General features: G+C 44.3%; 1 protein-coding gene across 1 annotated transcript in view; it reads right to left on the bottom strand.

Annotated features, from left to right (window-relative positions):
* Positions 1 to 2630: 2630 nt before the first annotated feature.
* Positions 2631 to 13481, bottom strand: part of LOC102209248 (neural cell adhesion molecule L1.1-like) — a 23453-nt gene continuing 12602 nt past the window's right edge. The window contains exons 7-19 of the mRNA XM_013916168.1: positions 13443 to 13477; positions 12476 to 12546; positions 12145 to 12370; positions 9154 to 9260; positions 8536 to 8806; positions 8065 to 8187; positions 7652 to 7828; positions 7430 to 7543; positions 6614 to 6763; positions 5254 to 5385; positions 5098 to 5170; positions 4705 to 4716; positions 2631 to 4202 (exon numbers count right to left, since the gene is read on the bottom strand). Coding sequence (XP_013771622.1) covers positions 3947 to 4202; positions 4705 to 4716; positions 5098 to 5170; positions 5254 to 5385; positions 6614 to 6763; positions 7430 to 7543; positions 7652 to 7828; positions 8065 to 8187; positions 8536 to 8806; positions 9154 to 9260; positions 12145 to 12370; positions 12476 to 12546; positions 13443 to 13477 — 1747 coding nt within the window. The 3' untranslated portion in view covers positions 2631 to 3946. The remainder of the gene's footprint in view (positions 4203 to 4704; positions 4717 to 5097; positions 5171 to 5253; positions 5386 to 6613; positions 6764 to 7429; positions 7544 to 7651; positions 7829 to 8064; positions 8188 to 8535; positions 8807 to 9153; positions 9261 to 12144; positions 12371 to 12475; positions 12547 to 13442; positions 13478 to 13481) is intronic.

The following is a 13481-nucleotide window of genomic DNA, read 5'->3' as shown; positions in this document are numbered from 1 at the left end:
CATTATGTATTTTATAATCTTCCATCCTAATCCAGCACGCACGCACACGCACACACACACACACACACACACACACACACACACACACACACACAAATGAGCCACTAGTTAAGGATATGCGTAGTCCGTGTTTATTAGTTGACAGCTGGGTTAGTTCATCAGATACAGCTCAGCGCACAACGCAACAAGCAGTTACAACATCAGCACACCTCAGTATTGCAGTAACCCCTCCCACCCCACGCACCGCCCCTGTATACATATGTGTGACTCCTCTTGTCCCGTCCTCCCACTTTAACCTCCCTGCTTGATCCTGTGATACTGGTTCATTGTGTTACTGACCACATGAGGATGACACTGACGTCATCATCGTGGCTGATTAGATTACAGCACTGTTGTTATTGTAAGCAGAATTATTATGCATAACTACATTTTTGTCTTTTTTAAGTGTTTTTTAATATTGTTGTTTTTTCCCCATGTACGTATAAAAAAGGCTGTGACAAAAACAGGCAGACAGGGCTGTACAGCAGTCAGAGCAGAGAGACAGACGGACGGGAGTGGGGTCGAGGGCGGGGAGACGTCCATCAAGGCAACAAGATGAGGTCGGACTTTGGATTATTGTACATGAAGGAAGACGAGCGTTTGCTCGCTGCTGTTATTTCACAATCAGCAGTGATTATTCAGCTTGAGATACGCAGTTCCCTGTCCATGAGTTCACTCTAGTTTTCTCTAGCTCGCTTGTAGTTTTTCTTTTGCAGGAAAATCCACTGAAAAGACCAAAACGAGTGCTGGATGTGGGCTCACTTTTTGTCTGGAAACTGTCAAAAATCTAGTTTTCTGTAGTAGGATTGGTTTGACCCCTGAAGTGAGCATTGAGGGGACAAGACGCCCTGTCCTAAAATGTAGGACAGGCCTGTCACTGAGTCACAGACTTCTATACAGCCAGAGGAGTCGCCCCCTGCTGGGCTTTGGAAAGAATGCAGGTTTGAGGCACTTCTAGGTTGACTTCACCTTTTTGAGGCCCAAAAGCTACACCCATCCTTTAGATGTAGGTTATGGTCACACAGACACACAGTAGAGAACCAGTGATGTAATTCCCTGCTTCCCAACAAATGCACTGCTCCTGCCTGTTTGAATTCATTTGTGGCCTAATGAGCAAGTGAAAATAAAAGTAGGAATAATATCGTGTTTGATGGTGTGGGACCAGTTTATACCTCAGAGCCACAGATGGAGGGAAAACCCATCCACCCTCCTGCAGTCACAAACACTCACTACAGCGCAAAATACGAATTCAACTATAATGAGAATTTATTTGCTGGATAATAATGAGCTTTGTTTTTATGGGAAACTATCATCTTGGAAGGTTGTTTAAAGTTTTATGTCTGCAGTAAGTGGTTGTTGGTTTTGGTCTTTTCTGCTTGGTTTGCGTGAATCGCTTCGTCGGGTTTGTCTCTCTGCTCGACAGACTGTAAGAATAAGCGTCAGCTGTGGGTCCGAACACGGGGCTCCCTGTGTGTAATCCTGCGACACATATTTTCATCAGATTGATTTTTTTTGATCCGCATCGGCATCAGTGCAGCGTGTCCAAGGCAACGAAATAAACCCTCTGAGCTATAAAACTGTTTCCGGTGCGGGTCCATCCAGAGAACATCATCTCACCCGCTGCCATTAAACAGCTCAGCGAGCTGTAGAAACATTTATGACATAGCTTTTTAATAATCAGTATTATTTGCTGCATTGCTACGCGCTATAAAGAAACTGAATGAATGAAGGGGAGTGTTTTTCTCTCTACGGTTCTAATCTTCTCTAAACGTCTCGAGGCTACTGAGCGACACGAAAGGAAAACCTAAGATTAGACGATGGAGGGGAGGGTGTTGATACAAAATACAAGTACAAAATCAAACAGAGCAAAAGATAAAAAGACAAACTGCAATTCAATGATTTTAGAGAAGAAGCAATGGAAATAAAAAAAACTGACAATCTCAAGGTTCTATTTACATTCAGGGAGCGATTACATCTGATCCTCTTTCTCCTCCGCCTCCTCCCTCGCTCCGTCAGAGGGTCCGTTTTGCTACAGAGGACCCGCCATGTGGGCCTCCACTTCATGTGTTCATCAGTATGTGTGTGTGTGTGTGTGTGTGTGTGTGTGTATGCATAGGAATTTTTCCAATCATATTCAAAGGCAGCCCTGAAACATCTGAAGCAGTGAACTGTGCCGTCTGCTGGTCGTTTACAGGGTTTAATGGACGTTTGCAGAAACTGCAACGCTGAAAACTTTTACACATGAAGCTGCGTCTGAGGAGAGATGACTGACAGGAAGAGGGAGGAGAGGAGGTTCATCTGGACTCTCCTAAGGCAACAGAGCTCCCCTCTCTGCAGGTCAAAGGGCAGGGATGGAGAGCAAGCACACACACACACACACACACACACACACACACACACACACACACACACACACACACACACACACACACACACAGCGTAACAGTCTCGCTCTTTAACTCAAAAGTCAATGAAATGCTTTAGAAATGCCTGGAAGCTGGCATGCATCTATAAAGAGTAAAAACCGTTCCATGACACATGCATGCAAACTCAGATACATAAGTTGGTAACAAAAACACATAAATATAAAAAATCGACATATAAATATGCTAAGGAAACAAAAAGAGACTGAAATGTTTGTTTACGATGAAATAAAGTGATTTGGTCCAAGATGAAAGATGAAAAACTCCCAGATTTTTGCTTTTTCTTTGTGACGCTCTCCCATAAATCATCTCCGTCTCCTGGGCTGAGCTGCACCAGCTTCTCTAAGTTTCTATTTAAAGTCTAACTTTACTGCGTCATGTGCAAACACCACTCTAAGGTAAAAAGTCAAAGAGCAGCTTTGTCCTGGTGGACAGATGGAGCAACCAAGAATCAGACGCAACACTCTGAGCCATGAAACTCATTTCCTTATGAGACTGAGACTGGTTTCACTGGTTTCACTTTAAGGCCATCTCAGCGAGTCCCGACTTAATTCACAATTACATTCATAAAATCAGGAAAGATTTTAGTAAACAATAAATTGTTTGTGCCCAATTACAAAGCTTTCCATCGTGTAAACAAACCACAACATGGTCACTACAAACCTGGTGAAGTCCAGATAAATCCAGAGATGTATGTCAGTTAGAGCCAAAGAACCTCAGAGGGAGCTCCACCTGCAGCCGCTCAGGTGACTTTCTAGTTTGAGATATGCTGAGGTGTCAGAACTCGTCATGAAGGGTACGGAGAGGACATCAGAAGCTCAAACTGTATTAGCTAAAATGCACAGAGAATGGATCCTTTATCAGAATTAGTATTAATAAGCTTTATTATTTTATTTTTATGTTTAAGCTGATATTCACCGTTAGCCAATCAGCTGTCACTTGGTTCTTCCAGACTAGCAAACTGTTTGCTTTGTGGTCACTGTCTACAAAAAGTTAGTCCAGAATTTTAAATATTCATTAATAATCCTACATAAGAACTAGTCTGTTTTGTATCCCTTTATTATGAATTCAATTGAAGTTTCATAGCTCTTAAACTGTCTCCATGTACTCATTTGGGTGTTAATCTATGTGAGTAGTTACTGACATGTGAAGCTGAATCAGATGCTGCAGACCAGAATAACATTCGCTGCGTGTCTTCGGCGGGCTACGCGTCAGAAGTTTTACATGTTCAGTAACAATCCTGCAAACAGACTGAGCTCATGTAACCTGACTCACCGAGCTCAGGAGCAGCTGGTGCAGCTCTCGCCCTCACCTCACTCAGTTTGTTCGCTCATACGAGTTTCTAATCACGTTGTATGTGTGTGTGTTTTTGTGTGTGTTTGTAAACTGTAAACAGCTTCACTGCATAAACCAATGGAATGTACTGACATTGTGTGTGTGTGTGTGTGTGTGTGTGTGTGTGTGTGTTTTGGCCATGTGTGTCTCTAGCTGGGCCGATTTAGGATGCTCGACATGGAGGGAGCGACGGGGGGAGGTGGGACTGCATTAACGGGGGAGGCGGGGCCCGAGCTCTCGTTGCCGTGGGGAACAGATGCCCGGCCGCTGTACTGGCCGATGAAGGAGCCGTCCTCGTTGAACTGGATGTCCACACTGTCCCCGTATTCAGCCAGAGAGTCGACGCTGCCCATCTTACTTTCCTCCAGAGACTGCTGGCTGTCCGAGCGCTTCTCATCGCCATCGCTGGAGGACGGCACAGAGACTCAGTGTAAATTCTCACAGACAAAAAGTGAAGTCTGATAAATGCAGGAACATGCTGTGTAGCATCACACGGACACGGTGACGTCATAACTGTGTCAAATTTGTGAAATGTGTCCCAAACTGAAAATGGAAAGAAAGAAACTGCATGGGTAAGTACATCCTCTTTAACAGTTCATCATGTTAAGGAGGATCAAGTTATTATAAGTATTTAAATAAAAAAATGTAATGATATAAAATAAACAATTTTAAAAATGCAGAAAAGACAAATATGAAATAACATAGTATAAAATAACACATGAATAAAATGTTAATAAAATTCTTCCTGGTGTTCAAGGACTGCAGGCTGATTATGCAAATGATGCCTAATTACACAAAAACTCAAAGAAATGCACACAGAATGAAAAGTTTCATTAAATCTAAACAGCATCTCGACACAAACACACAAACACACATGTGAGTGCTACAGAGGGGTGAACTGTCCTACCTCTCCAGGGATCTGCAGGCAGAGCATTGAAGGGAGAAAGAAAAGTGAATGAAAGGAAGCAGAGCTGCGAGCATGACGAGCTGCACGCTCAGATGAAGCCGTCAAACTCGATGTTTCAGAAACAAAACAAAGTTTCCTAATATGATTTACTGCAGGGATATTATCACTGTTTATATAAAAACATAGTGTATATAACTGATCTCATTGTGTCGACATGAAGGATTTTTGTGCAAAAACTAAACAACACACTGACTCAAATCGCAGGGTCGCTCTATGTTTTGTGCTCTTGCTGTATTTTGTACCTGCAGGGCCACCGTAGCACTTTGTTCTGTGTGGAAGCAAATGCATTTCAAGCATAGCCTGTAATCATGAGTGACATTCAAAAAGGCCCACCTGTATTCTCCAAAGGCTTCATCTTTCATTGGTCGAGCTTCAGAGTCCACCTCCTTACTTTCTTTGTCCTTCACTGTGAAAAAAAGAAACCTTTAACTCTGCGTTAGAGTCTGTGTGAGTCAGAGAGTGTTAGTCCAGCTGCGCACCACAGCGTACCTGCATATTTGCCGCCCTTGCTGCGTTTGATAAGGCAGAGGATGAGCAGTATGAGAACCAGCAGCACGATGGCGCTGATGAGTCCAATCAGCCAGCCTTGGGTGGCGAACCTGCCGGTTATCTCTGACGGCACTGAGAGAACAGAGACAGACTGTCACAGAAATGTTTGGAATGATGTCTGTGAAGGTTCTCAGTCATCCAGGTCATCGTAGTCTAAGGAGCTTGGAAAGAAAAGCGTCTGGACTTCTTTGAGTTGCTTGAAGACGTTTCACCTCTCATTCGAGAAGCTTCTTCAGTTTTAGGGTCAAATGGTGGAGAGTCCCAGATTTAAGCTCTTTGGGAGTAACCCACCGAGAGGACCCCTAATGATCCTCTACCTAATTACATGAGCCAAGGTGTGAAGGTGTAGGTCCCAATCAGCCAAGGTTTCGAGTGAGCTCATTGTGAAACTTAGCCCCATTCTAACATGTGATTTCCTGAGGTCAGATGGCCCAGGAAGCGTCTGGGAAGGATCTCAGAACTGGATTAAAGATGGCAGACAGTTGGTGTCTCCTCCATTTGACGGTAGAACTGAAGAAGCTTCTCGGATGAGAGGTGAAACGTCTTCAAGCAACTTAAAGAAGTCCAGACGCGTTTGGAATTATGATTTTCACACAGGTAGCGAGATTAGCCCGCCTGAAAACTCCACAGTGCTAGTCCCAAAAAGTTGATTCTGTTCATTGGACGTAACGTTTTCAGTGGGAGAAACGCTTCGTCATCATCCAGTGACGTCTTCAGTCTCAGCTGACTGCAGGTTTCAATCTTATAAACAGTCCATTTGCATAATGACTGAAACCAGCCCACTGAGGCACAATGGGCTGGGAGGTCAGTTCCTTGATCATTAATATGCAAATTCTCATGACCATTGATCAACAACCACTGATCAATGGTCAATGATCAATGGTCATGAGTCCCATTCACAGAGAGTTGGGGAATGGCTGCAATCACAGCATTGTAAGATGGTGACAGATGTACCCTTAGGCCCCTCCTCGATTCAGAGATGGTCTTTCCCTTTTCACATAAATGGCCTCCTTGACTCCGCCCTTAAACCAGCGTTCCTCCCTATCCAGGATGTTACATCCTCATCATTGAAAGAGTGTCCACTGGCCTGTAGGTGTGAATAGACTGCAGAGTCCTGGCCTGACGAGGTGGCTCTTCTGTGATGTGACACCCACTTCGCCAGAGGTTGTTTACTTTCTCCGATGTATAAATCGGAAATTTACTTACCTGGATGATTGAGCACGCATCAAGACATCGACAGTGCTAGATTTGTGAATCTGTGAAGATCGTGGCATCAACCTCTACTACTCTGCATACTTACGTGGTTCCACGGTCTTTGCCTCGCCTTGCCAATAAGTGGAGTTTCCATGCATGACCCTCAGGTGGTACTGAGCTCCTGGTTGGAGGCCTGTCAGCATATAGAAACCCTGCGTAGTGTTGACCTGTTCTGACTTCTCCCACCCACCGCCTCCTGCAGCCACACGGCAGAGAAGAATGAAACATATGAAGAACATAGTAGGAATCAATCCTAAAGCTGTTCCTCCTCTCATTTAATGAACTGTCTCTGATTCTTCTGCTGATTCTAATAATTCTGCTGTGATGTTGATCCAGAGACGCTGCAGAAGCAAAACAGTGTGAAAATTCATATTCAAATCACTGGATACGCATGAAACATCAGAGAGTCGTGACAGTTTAATCTACTTGTTATCATCATAACAAGTTGGGAGCTGTTTACTTGTTCTTGGTTCACTGCAGGTTCTTCAGGCTCGTCTCACTTTGGATTGAACCATTAATCAGGCTGTCATGTTCTCAGACCAAAGTATAACTTCAAGAGAAAAAAGCCTTAAAGGTTTATTTTTTGGACATTTGAGAGTTTTTTCAGATTTGACTGTTGAGCCTCCGCATGCTGTTCTTCAACACTGAAGTTTAAACCTCTGTTCGATCATTTAGAGTCAGGATCTTCAAAATAATTGGTCGAATCACTGCCGGGAACTGTTATCAAGACTTTGAGAAGGACTCAGACATGTTTTCCTTCCTTACTCTCCAGCTCCTTTATTCCCCTTTCTAAGAGTCATTGTCCACACATGCTCACAGACCCCCTTAAACCTCCTCTCCCTGCAAGCCGTCCTGTCCTTACCGCTCTTCTTGAGGTATTGGATGTGGAAGCCGTGGTTTCGGTTTCTCTCTCCGGGCACCCAGCTCAGGTGGACTGATGCGTTACCAGAGGTTACTGTGATGTTTCTCGGAGGCTCTAGAAGGCAGGGGGGTGGAGAAAACAAGGTCAATTTGAGAATTTGGTTTTATTTCACTAAATAAAGCCGAACACTAAACGGTGTGAGGCAGAATTCTGAAGTTTCACCTCCATCAAGCAGAGTGGCTCCCCTGCGTGTGATGGGAGGGCCTTGTCCAATCTTTGTGCATGCTGTTACTTTGAAGATGTAATGGCTGTCGGGGTCCAGGTTGTCCAGCGTGATGTGCTTTACTGTGGGATCATTGACATTCAGTATCTCCACAGGACTGTCTTTGCTTTCCACCTCTACAGATGAAACACAAACCAGGCAGAAAAACATGACTAAGAACGCTTGGTGGCCAAACGCTGTTCCCAGAAAGTGAAATAAATAAAACTTAAACAGGGACAAAGAAAAACATTGAAATCTGAAGGAAACACCAGAAAGTAAAGTTACAACAGAATTCAAGGATGAACACAAAAAGAAAAGTCACAATTGTTAAACTTCATCTTATTTTCATGACGCAGCCAGGATCAGACCTTACCCCGTTGGTACTGCACTATGTATCCCAGCAGAATGCCGTTGGTCTCAGCTGGATGGCTCCAGGAGAGAATCAGGGATTTTTCTGTCGGGCTTTCAAACTCCAGAGTTGCAGGAGGACCAGGAACTGCACACACAGAACAGTTCCAGGTGAGGTTTGTGTAACTTGAGAACTGATCCTGAACTCTTAGACACGAGGGAAGAAAGTTCGGTTGACTTTATTCTGTCTGAATGTCAAAGTCCGCTCGGATATGAATGTCGTGTTGTAAGCTTTTGGGTCAGGTGCAGAGGTTGCAATGGGCTGCAACAAGAGCAGCATTCTGATACCTTCAAATAATTGGTAATTAAAGCAGACAGCTAACTTACTACACAATGCTGCTCAGATCAGCTGACCTTTGACTTGTGGAACCTGTCAAATCGCACTTCGATCCATGGTCACATGACCCTCAAACAGCAGCGTTTGGTTGAAACTCACCTCCCTCCGGTGTGTGGAAGTGGTGCGGCGGGGAGCGAGGACTCTCCCCTTTGCTGTTAAACGCAGTGATCGTCAGCTCATACTCAGAAAACAGTCGCAGTCCCGTCACCTCCGCTGAGGTCTTGCTATGGTCAACCTCCTCCACCTGCCAGCTGTGCTCGTCTGTCTCACTCAATTGTTTAGATCTTTCTCCTCTGTCCTCCTCATGTTGGGATTGTCTGAGAGACCTCCGGCTCCGTTCGGCCTTGGGAGCCAGCCTCTTATAGTAGATCTGAAGCAAGCATAGAGAAACATGAACACACTTTATGTGCTTTGATAAAGTTACAGCTGAAAATGAAATTAAAAAATTCAGAACACGATAAAAACTTTTATCAGCCTGTGTTTTCATCCATTATTCTACTAATCAAAGATGCCACTCGGGACTATTTTCTGGGGTTTGATTGACAGAAAGATTATAAAGTTTCTCAGTATTAAAGATGGGCAGAGGCTCAAAGCCAAAGTCCAATTAAATTTTTGAAACATCGCACCAAGTAATAACCTTACATGAACAGAGGATTTAAATGTTAAGAGCATTTCTGTGATGTGAGTCAGGTAATTAAACTCAATGAGAAGTGCTACCCTGTATCCCAGCAGCCAACCTCGGACCCTCTGGGCTTTGTTCCAGCTCACTCTGATGGTGCTGTTCAGCACGGTGGTTGAAACTCCAGTCGGCGCTTCCTCTGGCTCTGAGAGAAGCAGCAAGGCATGAACATAAGAAATCAGCACAGCAGCGATGTTATTTGCACAAACTCGCAGTTTATGACTGTGTGTGTGAATGTGTATTGATATCTTTGTGGGGACAAAAGTTGGACTTTTACTATAGTTGTGGGGACCAACAGCCTTCATGGGGACCAGAATTCTGGTCCTCACAAGTCTGAAGGCATTTTTAAAACTAAAAAAGGTGGTTCTAGTGTCAGGGTTACAACTGGGTTATGGTTAGGTTTAGGGTAAGGGGCTAGGGAAAGCATTATGTCAGTTACACACAAGATATGAATACGCAACATGTGTATGTGTGTGTGCACGGTTTTCTGTCAGAGACAAACTTCTGAATTTCTGCTGAATTCATTACACTAGTAAATACCCATTGCTGCAGTAATCACTTGTCTGTGATTGTCAGGATATTTCTAAGCAATACGGTGATGTCATAATATAAGCACGTGAACCTGAAATGATGAATAGTTTAACAGCATGTGTCTGTGAAGGTCCTCATTGATCCAGGTCATCGTAGTCTAAGGAGCTTGGAAAGAAAAGCGTCTGGACTTCTTTAAGTTGCTTGAAGACGTTTCACCTCTCATTCGAGAAGCTTCTTCAGTTTTAGGATCAAATGGTGGAGAGTCCCAGATTTAAGCTCTGTGGGAGTAACCCACCGAGAGGGACAATGGACCCACTATTGACCCTCTACCTAATCACACGAGCCAAGAGAAGACAGATGTGTGAAGGAGTGACCTTTGACCTTTAGATGCAGATGGACAGCTGAGTCTTGTCCTGTGGAGGTGGCTCTTCTATGTTGTGCCATACGTTTATGAAGTGGCTGTTTGGTCTCCCCAATGTAGAGGTCTGGGCATTCCTCGCTGCACTGTACAGCATACACCACATTGTTAAGTTTGTGTTTAGGAGTTTTGTCTTTGGGATGAACCAGTTTCTGTCTGAGCGTGTTGCTGGGTCTGAAGTAAACTGGGATGTTGTGCTTGGAGAAGACTCCTAAAGAATGGCAAACAGTTATCCTTTGTGTCAAACTAGGGAAGACACAAAGGATAACTGTTTGTCATTCCTGAACTGTGCTGTGCGCATTGAGAAGAAACCTCAACATCGAAGTTTACCGGAAGCCCACGCACACGGACCAGTACCTCCTCTTTGACTCCCATCACCCTCTGGAACACAGACTTGGAGTAATTAGGACCCTACACCACCGGGCAGAACATGTTCCCTCTAAGCCTGAAGGGAAAAAGAAGGAACACACACATGCAAAGGAAACACTTAAAACATTGTCATCCCCTCTGTAGCCGGTGTATCAGAGAAACTCAGGAGAGTTTTCTCCAAGCACAACATCCTAGTTTACTTCAGACCCAGCAGCACACTTGGACACAAACTGGTTCACCCGAACGACAAAACTCCTAAACACAAACTTAACAATGTGGTGTTTGCTGTACAGTGCAGCGAGGAATGCCCAGACCTCTACATTGGAGAGACCAAACAGCCACTTCACAAGCGCATGGCACAACACAGAAGAGCCACCTCCACAGGACAAGACTCAGCAGTCCATCTGCATCTTAAGGATAAAGGACACTCTTTCGAGGATGCCAATGTTCACATTTTGGACAGAGAGGACAGATGGTTTGAAAGAGGAGTGAAAGAAGCATCTATGTCCACTGTGAGCGACCATCTTTGAACAGAGGGCGGAGCTTGTGACACCAATTGTCTGCAATCTATAATCCAGTTTTGAGATCCTTCCCAGATGCCTTAACGCCCACTCACATCCTGGGCCACCTGACCTCAGGAAATCACATAATAAGGTGGGGCCAGGTTTCACAATGAGCTCACCTGAAACTCTGGCTGATTGTGACCCACACCCAGTTTCACACCTTGGCTCATGTGATTAGAGGATCATCAGGGGGTCCTTTTGTCCCTCTGTGGGGGGGGACACTCCCATATGGCCTAAATCTGGGACTCTCCACCATTTGACACTAGAACTGAAGAAGCTTAGCCCGTTGGTAAGAACCTTTGGACGGTGTTATGTCACGCGTTGCTGCTGCTGCTGCTGATAAAACACTGAGCTTTCCAAAGACCAGTGAAGACCTCAGAGCTCGAGGTAACTGAGGGAAACCGTGATGACTGCTGTGAGGAATGACCTTGGCCAGTCATCACCTTTTTACCTCCTAACTACCCTCTAACTGAACAGTTCTCTAAGCCTGTGAAAGAACGCATGTGCAACCTCCTAAACAGAAATAAGTCAGTTCGAGCTGAAACTCGTATTTCTCATCAAAATGACAACATTACAAAAGAGGCAATTATTGATTCACATGCCGAACATTCAGCGTGAGACATTAAACCCTCAGCTGCATCATTCCCATCATCCACTCATTGAGCTTCTTGACTTTTGACCTAAAGACATTTTCCCAGCATGATCTAAGCACTGACAGGAAACTTCACTATATGCTCTGAGTGATTAACAGCCTGCACAGCAGCAAAGCATTCATGTGTACAGCTGCCGGGCACTCCAACAAGAGATGTTAGATTTGACATTTTGACAGAAAGAGCTGTGATGTGATGCTTCATGAAGCTGTTGCAGTGAGATTATTTATGACTGATGGCATTCATAAGCTGTATGGATAAACATGGTTAACTCAGATTGTTTTAAGTTGATATTTTCAGAACTGGCTCACTGTCATCAGTATTACTGACTTGTAGATATCATGTACTGTCTCTATATGTGTATGTATGAGCTTTAGTTCCAGTCCTCTCAGTGGGTGCACACAGGCTTTAGCCCTGTAATGGTTCCCAGTTACACACAATAACAGGCCCTCCCATTACAGCACTCGGCCACAGGGATGAAGCTCTGGGATGACGTACTGTCCTCTCCGGAGTGCCCGTTCCTCGACTTTGGTTCCGGTCCTCCTCCGAGAGCGTTGACAGATCGGACTTTGATCTCAAACGGTGTGTACGTTCCTGTGTTGTTCACTATGAACGGTGGAGACCTCACACGGCCGGAGTTCCAGTTTACATTTGACCCATCGGCCTCCCTCCACAGCACCTCGTACTGGAAGTTCTGGCCGTTATGGAAACGCTTGTCTATCTCCTGCAACAGAAAGTAAGAATATGAAGTGCCCGTGGACTGTGCTTTTCATGAAACATATCAGAGGATGTTTACTCGAGCCCACTGCATACACGCTGACGTACTCACATCCCACGTGATGATCAGTGTCCCTGGTTCTGAGGAGTTACTGCGCACTCCTGTAGGGTTGATGGAGGGAACTAAAAGGGTGAAGGAAAATATCTCAGTTTAATAAACACACTTCAGTCATCCTGTATTGATCTTCTTTATTGATCTCCATGACCATTGATCAGCCATGTTTTATATTTCATTGTGAAACTCTCAGACTGATAATGTAATTAATGGTAAATACATTTTCCGTCCCTCTAATGTCAGCCTGAGGCTCAGCTGTGAGTCAGACTCCATGGTAAAACTTCACAGCAGAAACAAACTTCCTGCAGAAGAACAACACGGTGATGACCATAAACTGCTGTTCCAAAAACCGGTGGGTAATGCCACGCCTCATATTGAGCTCCTGGACACAGTCTATAAAAATCACTGCTAGTAGCAGTTGTAACTCTAAAGCTCATCACATCTGCTGCTAGCTTATATTGTTGTTTCATTCACTGAAGTCTTTTCCAGCCTCTGACACATGGATCCTATTACTTAAGGCTAGAGGTGGGCGGATCGATACCAATGCTGGTACTGGTATCGGATCGATACTATCATGATAGGATCGATTTTTATTTCTATCTTTTAGTTTCAGCACATAGCCCAGTGAATTGTGTTAAATAAAGTGTATACCTCAAACATGCACCTGTGATGTTCACGGTCACGTCTATTTTATTTATGTCCTTTAGCAAACATAAATAAAAAAACCTCCCAATTTAAAATACACGAAAAGCTGAAGAGTGTGTTTTGTTGTGTCAACTAATTATTGTGGAAATTAAAAATCACAGTTGAAATCAGAATCTCATAAATCATGCTGCTCTTCCCTACATAAGCTGCCTTTAAGCTTTGGTATCAGTACTGGTATTGGCAGTACTGGCCCTGTATTTATTTGATATTGGATCTATACCAACATTTGCACAGCACAAGTTGAGGTATTGTTCTTTACCAGCAGGTGGCGTGCTGTGGTGGTCTGAGGAGTTGCTGT

This window comes from Pundamilia nyererei, unplaced genomic scaffold (assembly GCF_000239375.1).
Source record: "Pundamilia nyererei isolate P.nyererei 1_Seehausen unplaced genomic scaffold, PunNye1.0 scaffold00495, whole genome shotgun sequence".
NCBI classification, from domain to species: domain Eukaryota; kingdom Metazoa; phylum Chordata; class Actinopteri; order Cichliformes; family Cichlidae; genus Pundamilia; species Pundamilia nyererei.
Note: the sequence above shows the minus strand (reverse complement) of the source record. Positions and strands in the feature narration are given on the sequence as shown.